This window comes from Panicum virgatum, chromosome 6K (genome assembly GCF_016808335.1).
Source record: "Panicum virgatum strain AP13 chromosome 6K, P.virgatum_v5, whole genome shotgun sequence".
Classification (NCBI taxonomy): domain Eukaryota; kingdom Viridiplantae; phylum Streptophyta; class Magnoliopsida; order Poales; family Poaceae; genus Panicum; species Panicum virgatum.
This window is the reverse complement of record NC_053141.1, coordinates 48,015,945-48,022,896: the sequence shown is the minus strand read 5'-3', so window position 1 is coordinate 48,022,896 and position 6,952 is coordinate 48,015,945. Positions and strand designations below refer to the sequence as shown.

At 48.6% G+C, this 6,952-nt stretch overlaps 1 protein-coding gene across 2 annotated transcripts; it reads right to left on the bottom strand.

Moving 5' to 3' along the window:
* Window positions 1-977: 977 nt before the first annotated feature.
* On the bottom strand, window positions 978-2,762 carry LOC120713111 (protein WALLS ARE THIN 1-like). Of its 2 annotated transcripts, XM_039999101.1 has the most exons (3): window positions 2,587-2,762; window positions 1,729-2,530; window positions 978-1,626 (listed from the first exon to the last, which is right to left on the bottom strand). In XM_039999101.1, exons 2-3 carry the CDS (start codon window positions 2,518-2,520, stop codon window positions 1,246-1,248), a joined length of 1,173 nt encoding a protein of 390 aa, XP_039855035.1. In that variant the 5' UTR covers window positions 2,521-2,530; window positions 2,587-2,762; the 3' UTR covers window positions 978-1,245. The 2 variants fall into 2 exon arrangements, with proteins under 2 accessions (XP_039855035.1, XP_039855034.1); XM_039999100.1 differs by having other exon boundaries at window positions 1,729-2,762.
* Between the last annotated feature and the right edge of the window lie 4,190 nt (window positions 2,763-6,952).

Genomic DNA, 6,952 nt, shown 5'->3' with positions numbered 1-6,952 from the left:
TTTTTTTTTCCCACGGGAAGAATCACAACGGCCGTTTAATCTCTATCCGTTTTTTCCTCTCACATATTTTGCTCCATCGCCGCCTTCAAGCCTTGACAAAGGCACGCACCTGCACTCCAGGCCTTGTGCCGGCAGATCTGGATCTCGAGATGTTGTGGGCTCCGCTTGAATAATCGGCGCGGACAGAAGCAACTTGGATTCAAGGGAGAGTATGCACTGGGTGGAGGGGACGCAGGGGAGCTGCCGAGGGGATCCGGCGCCGGTGGACGGACGGAACCAGCGTGGTCGACGCCGCCGCTGGAGGGAAGAACGAGGAGGCGCGGGAAGCGAAGAATTGGTGGGCATCGGTGACGATTTTCAGGTTTGGGAGCGATGAGCGCCGGCGGAAATCAATTATTAGGAGTATTTTTGGGGGACTCTTCTCGAATAGTTCAGGACAATAGGCCGTATAGGCAGAGTGTCATTTTAGACAGTTGCTGCAGTCAATGAAATTCGGTCCCATTAATTTGTCTTGAGATCGCGCGCGGCACACGATACAAAATCCCTCCTCCATCAGGTCCAGACGAGAATAATTAGAGAGTGTTTGTATCCAAATGCTAAATATCTCAAAGTGCTAAACTTTAGTGTCATCTGAACAGGAGTGCTAATAGGGTAGACTAAACCAGTGGCGAACCGGTGAAAACTTAATAGCAAAGATTTGAATTCTAATACTGTAAGTGCTAAAGTTTAGCATTCAACTACCTGCTGAGACCATCCGAATAAAATCGTAATGTGCAAATTAATGCGGCCGGGGGGGGGGGGGGGGGGGGGTTCAAGAACACACCAATCAATATATATATTATATTGACTTACACACCGACGACCATGCATATATATATATATATATATATATATATATATATATATATATATATATATATATATATATATATATATATATATATATATATATATATGTTCTCCACCAATGCAAACAATTAGTAATAATCCTAGCTAGCTACTAGTGCGCTGCATACATACATGCGTGCAAATATATGGTCTGCATGCTCAGCTCACTCGCCACACCAAATCTCTTAATAATATAATATGCGTGCGTGAAATCGAACATCAGGATAAGAAAGAAAACAATTAATTAATTAAAGGGGAAAGTAAGTAATATAAATACTGGTAGCTGGTGCGCGCTCTCCGATGGATGCATGGATCGATATATAGATAGATAGATAGATAGATATGATGATGATATCCTCAGACGTTTTCAGACGGCAGCAGGAGCGGCTGCGTGGTGCTGGACAGCGGCGGCGGCGCCTGCAGCTTGGCGCTCCGGATGATGGGCGCCGCCGCAGTGCCGGCGGCGGCGTCGGGCGGTATGACGACGGCGTCCCTGCTGCTCTCCCGGGCGAGGCGCGCCCTCTCCTGGCTCTTTCCCCAGAGCACGAGGTAGAGGCCGGCGATGATGAGCACGGCGCCGATGATGCCTCCGAGGTAGAACTTCTCGCCGAGGGTGAGGGAGGCCATGATGGCCACCACCAGCGTCTGCACGGGCTGGTACACGGCCACGAACACCGGGCCCCCGCGGTCGATGCACCAGATCTGCACGGCGAATGCCACGCCAGAAGCGATGAACCCCTGCACGCAGGTACGTACACACCAAATTAATTAATTAAGCTGATAATTAAGTGTATATATATATCTATATAAATTAAGTTTACAAGCAAGCTAAGTACTGACTGCGTATAGGATGGTGAAGAGCTCGGATCCTGAGTGGAACTTCCATGCGTCGGCGTCCCTCTCCATGAAGGCGGCGATGATGAGGAACTGGATGACGCCGAAGAAGCAGGTGTAGGAGGTGACCGACAGCCTCGCCGGGTACTTCTTCAGCACGGGGGCCTGCAGCACCAGCCAGCCCGACCACGACAGGCAGTGCCCGATCAGGTACACGCACCCCAGCGTCCAGTTCTTCAGATCATTGGGCGCCGCCGCCTTATCATCCAGCAGCCCCAAGGCGGCCTCGGGCCCCCCGAAGATGGTGGGGCCCTTGTACAGCGTGATGACGGAGGCCCCCGCCACGCACGCCAGCGTGCCCGCCACCTTGGCCACGCCGTCGCGGCGGTCCAGCCGGACCTTCTCGATGCGCAGCGCGGCGGCCATGGCGAAGGTGATGGCCGGCACCGAGTTCTGGATGGCGGAGGCGAAGGTGGGGGACGTGTTGTCGAGGCCCAGGAGGTAGAACCCTTGGTTCGCGGTGATGCCGCACAGCGCGAGCAGGAAGAACTGGACCGCGAAGCTGAGCGTCAGCCGCGGCCTGTCCTTCTTCTCGAGGAAGTAGGCGAAGGGCACGAGGAGGCAGAGCGCGATGATGTTGCGGTACACGGGGAAGACGAGCTTGCTGATGCCCATGTTGAGCGCCAGCCGCGACACCACATGGAACCCCGCGTACCCGAACTGCAGCGCCAGCATCGCCACATGGAGCTGCGCCTTCTCCGGCATGCCGCACACCCGCCGACCCTCCGCATCCGCCATTATTCTTGCTGCTGCCGGTGGCCGGATCGCCGGATCTATCGGAGCTACCTGCAGACACCAGCAGCTAGCTGCTACCTGGAACTGGAAGCTAGCTAATTAAGAGCGAGATGATGAGAAGAAGAATATAATCTAGCTATATACCATGCATGCAACCAGCAGCTAGCAATAGAGCTTGGAACCAAGGGGTCGCTAGTTAGCTATATAACAAGAAGGGCCGCAGAGCGGGAGAGGGCAGGGCAGCACCTGAGATCGAGCGGAATGGGAATGTCCGAGCAGAGCGGGCGGCGACTGATGCATAGTACTAGCCACTGCATGTGGGCCCCAGCAACAACTACTGTCGTCACTGTTTTTCTGCTTGTCGTACGTCCATGCCCCGTTTGGTTCCCAACTTGCGCTACTAAACAAAGTTTATTTGTCAAAAGTTTTCACAGATGAGTGAAACTTTGCGCGACAAATCTAACGAGTCTAATTAATGGGTGCAACTTTGTGCGACGAAGTTTATAGTAATGCTACAGTAATCATCATCTAATCGTGCGGTCAAAGGTCTCGTTAGATTCGTCTCATGAAGTATCGCAGAGGTTGTAGAACTAGTTTTGTAAGTTTTTTCTAAGTAATAGAGAAGAGGACTGCTGCTTTTATTTAATACCCATAATTAATGAACAAAGTTAGCTATAATGCCCTTTTTTTAATTTATTTATAATTTTTTTTCAACTTAAAATTTTATTTATATATTACAGCTAGCTAGCCTACGACGACCTAGCTAGGAGCATGTGTGCTAGCAAAGTTAAGTTACGGCATGGACAGGCACTATACAACTTTTATATAAATCTTTTATTTTTTGATAAAGTGATAGTAAATTTGTTCACAAAATCAATACCTCTCTGATATAGTTTCAAAAACTATATATGAGACCTATAATATTTTTGAACAGTATTACTACCACTATGTCTAATGAGAAAAAAATCAAAATAAAAGTTGTTGATCTTCAGAGGTTGAATAACATTGTAGTTGAATTTTTTTTAAATTTGAAATCATCTTTTCAACGGAAAGTGTGTTTGAACTTCTCAAATTTGAAATTCAAATTTCGTAAAATACATCGGATGGAGAAAGTACCAAAATGAAAGTTGTAAATCTCAAAAAGTTATGAAACTTTGTATTTGATAACTTTTTAATTTGAATTTATTTAGGACCTGAAACAAACCATTTACAGTTTTACACAAAAAAATGAAAAAACATTTGCCGAGTGTTTTTATTGGGCACTTGGCAAAGATGCCATGTCATCAATCCACACCCATAGGATGGAGCTCTCCTATTGGTCTCCTCCTCCCCCACCGGATCAGGCCCCTCTCATTTCTCTCCCTCCCCTCACTCTCTCTCCCTGCCTCCCTCCATCTCTGCCGACAGCAGGGGCTGCCAGCACCGGCTGGCCTCGGCGGCGGCGCAGCCTCGAGTGCTAGCCAGCGGGAGCACCCAATAGCGGCGGCAGCGGCGCTGCCCCGAGTGGCGGCCGGCGCGATGAGGGCCCCGAACGGCGGCGCGGCCCCGGACGGCGGTGCGGCCCCTAACGGCAGCCGGCGGGGGCGCCCGCGGGAGGCAGCGGCGCGGGCGCGGCCACGAGCGGCGGTGCCTCCTCTCCTGGCTGGCCGGCGTGGTGGCGGTGACGGCGACGTGGTTGTGGTGGCCGGCACTGCCGCTGCAGCGGCTGCCGATGTTTTTTTTTGGAAAATTGTTTGCCGAGTGTTGCTCTGACACACGGCAAAATCTTTGCCGAGTGTCCGAGAAAGAGCACACGGCAAAGTGACTTTTTTACCGACGTTTAGATACCGTGTGTTACACACGGCAAAGACTTTGCCGTGTGCCTCTGGCACATGGCAAACGCCCTGGCTCCGTAGTGGACCCAGCTGCTGCATGCTGTCATGTGGTCCTAGTTACGTTTCACCCAAGCTATCATGCTATGCTTAGTTCATCCCACATTCTAAATTTATACGTGTGGATCGGAAACATATATATTACATGGAAACTACATGAAAAAGTGAGTGATTCAACTACAACTCGAGTACGCATATATATACCACTTGAGTGCAATGGCGGCCAATAAGAGGGCTGGTCTTTTTCCTCTTCCTCACTTCTTTGTTCAACTTTTCCTCCAAAAGTACCCGATTTAGAGCATCTCTAGTAGATTATTCATCCCTCTCTCCAATACTAAAAATTTATCCTAGATAATGGGAGGTGCACCAAGAGATTACCAATTCCATCTCTAATATTAAAATATTTTTGGTGATCGCCAAAACACAATTTTTTTATATATTTATTACTATCTCAAATAAAGAAGGATACATAGACGCCAGGCACACGCAAGCAGACAGCAATCCCTAGCTTAATTGGTAGCTAGCATAGTGTGTGTGTGGTTGATGAAAGTGTGGTATTTGGACGCTAATATGTAAGTGACATATTAGAATGTTGATTATTGGCGATTGCGTGGTTTCCGTAGTGTGGCGTCGCTTTTTGCAAAGAGCTAGCTAGTTAGTGATGAAGCGACAGCAGCAGCAGCAGTAAAGCTTCTAGTGGACTGATTTGTTTGATGGCATCTCGTTTGGCGCCACTCCACTCGCACCAGCCGTGGCCCAGGTTTTTTTTTCCCGACCAGTCGGCCCAAACCCCGGCCACCGGTTCCGGTTTACCGATCCGGTTTGACCGGTAACCAGTTTAAATTGGTCAAACTCAAATTTGAATTCAAAATGTGCCGTTGAAACGGTCAGGACCGGTTAATTAGCCGGCCGGTTTGATGTTCAAACCGGACCGGTTTGACCGGTTACCGATCGGTGAACAAAAAAAACTGACAATTTTAAATTGGTTCCCTGGTGTGAAATAAAAGAAAATTTTGGTATGAGCTATGCACATATTAATGTAAAATACCACACCAAAATAACAATTTATAATCATGCATAGATATACAATAGTAATGCGCGTGCATACAAATACCATAATCATAATCGTACATACAAATACAGTAGTCACTGATACACATCAATAACAGTTCAACGTAAGAATGGGAAGACCTCCATTCTGACGCCATTTGGTATTCAATGATGGACATTACATTTAAACCTCGCACTCTAAGCAGCTCAGCCTTGTAGTCTTGCCAAGATTGCCCTGTCCACGCCGATGTTGTCTCCCATTCCTAAACTAACATAGTGTAAAAATGGGGGTCTTTCCATTCGTACACCCATCTCATCTGTGGCTGCATGCTGATGTCAGAAATGGGATAGTGAAAAGAGTGCGAGGTATCGCTGTAGGACGAAAAAGTATACTGTGGACTGTCGTAGTCCGTTGGTCCAACCGTTCTCCTCTGCGATTCCGGTGCTCCATGATCGGGGTCCTGAGTAGCATGTGTGAACTGAGTCTCCCCTGCAATTAACCATATATAATAATTAGTATTCCTAATCAGAAACAGGTGTGCATATATAGGTGCAATGTGTACCTGTGAAACGAATGGGACCACCACCACCACCATCATCAGCGGAGCTGCTATCCTCAGTCTCCTGATACGGTGGACTACGCTCACCATCGCCATCATCAGTGGATGTGTCGCTATTCACTGATTTTGCTGCTGCTTTTCTTTTTTGTTTTTGACGCTTCGGGTCACTCTTGGTAGGCCCCCTCTGGAACTTCCTCTTCCCTAGGTGAGTGTCACCCACATGTCTACATGCCCAATCGCTGATGCAACCATCCTTCGTAGTCTCACATCGATATGAGAGGTTTATTTGATCCCTGACAATATGGGACGAGAGAGGGACGTCTCCATCATCATCATCCTCGTCTAGAACTGGAGCCCGATTAGATCTACCATATTCCATCCATTCTCACACCGGATTATTCTCATCATAGAATGAAAGATGGGCCAGCTGGTCAATAAAATCACCTTCTTCACACATCGGTGGGCCGGAGGCCTCCTCAAGTCGCAGACGAAGGTTGTAGTTGACATAGACCAGCTTGTTAAATTTCTTGTGCGACAACCGATTGCGAACCTTTGTATGCAGCAAGGCAAAAGTACTCATAGGTGTCATACGAATGAAAGAAAACTTACCCCACTTCTGTGTCTCCCTGACCGCGCTGACAAAGTAATGATTGTCAGCCTGTCTTCCAGGTACTCCCGCAATATGGAAAAACTTTGACCAAGCTTTACCAATAGCTTCATTTGCATTCCTACCCTTCTGCGTCCAGGAGCCTGTATCAATCCTTGGTTGGGTCATTCCTCTTCTCCCACCGGATGCCAAGTTATAGTCCTCCACCGCAGGACTCTCCCTCTGCAAAGTTGCCCGACGCAACATCCTCTGCAAAGGATCCCCCCTAGTCGAACCACTACCCCTCCATGCTCGTATGCATCTCCTCTCTGTTCCACCCCCTGTCGGTACTCTGCTTCCGCTCTCGA

Excerpts from the sequence above, each read along its gene's own strand:
- LOC120713111 (XM_039999100.1), bottom strand. The coding sequence starts at position 2,520 with ATGGCGGATGCGGAGGGTCGGCGGGTGTGCGGCATGCCGGAGAAGGCG. Across the intron at positions 1,627-1,728 it reads TCTTCACCATCCTATACGCA|GGGTTCATCGCTTCTGGCGT; the intron begins GTCAGTACTTAG and ends ACCTGCGTGCAG.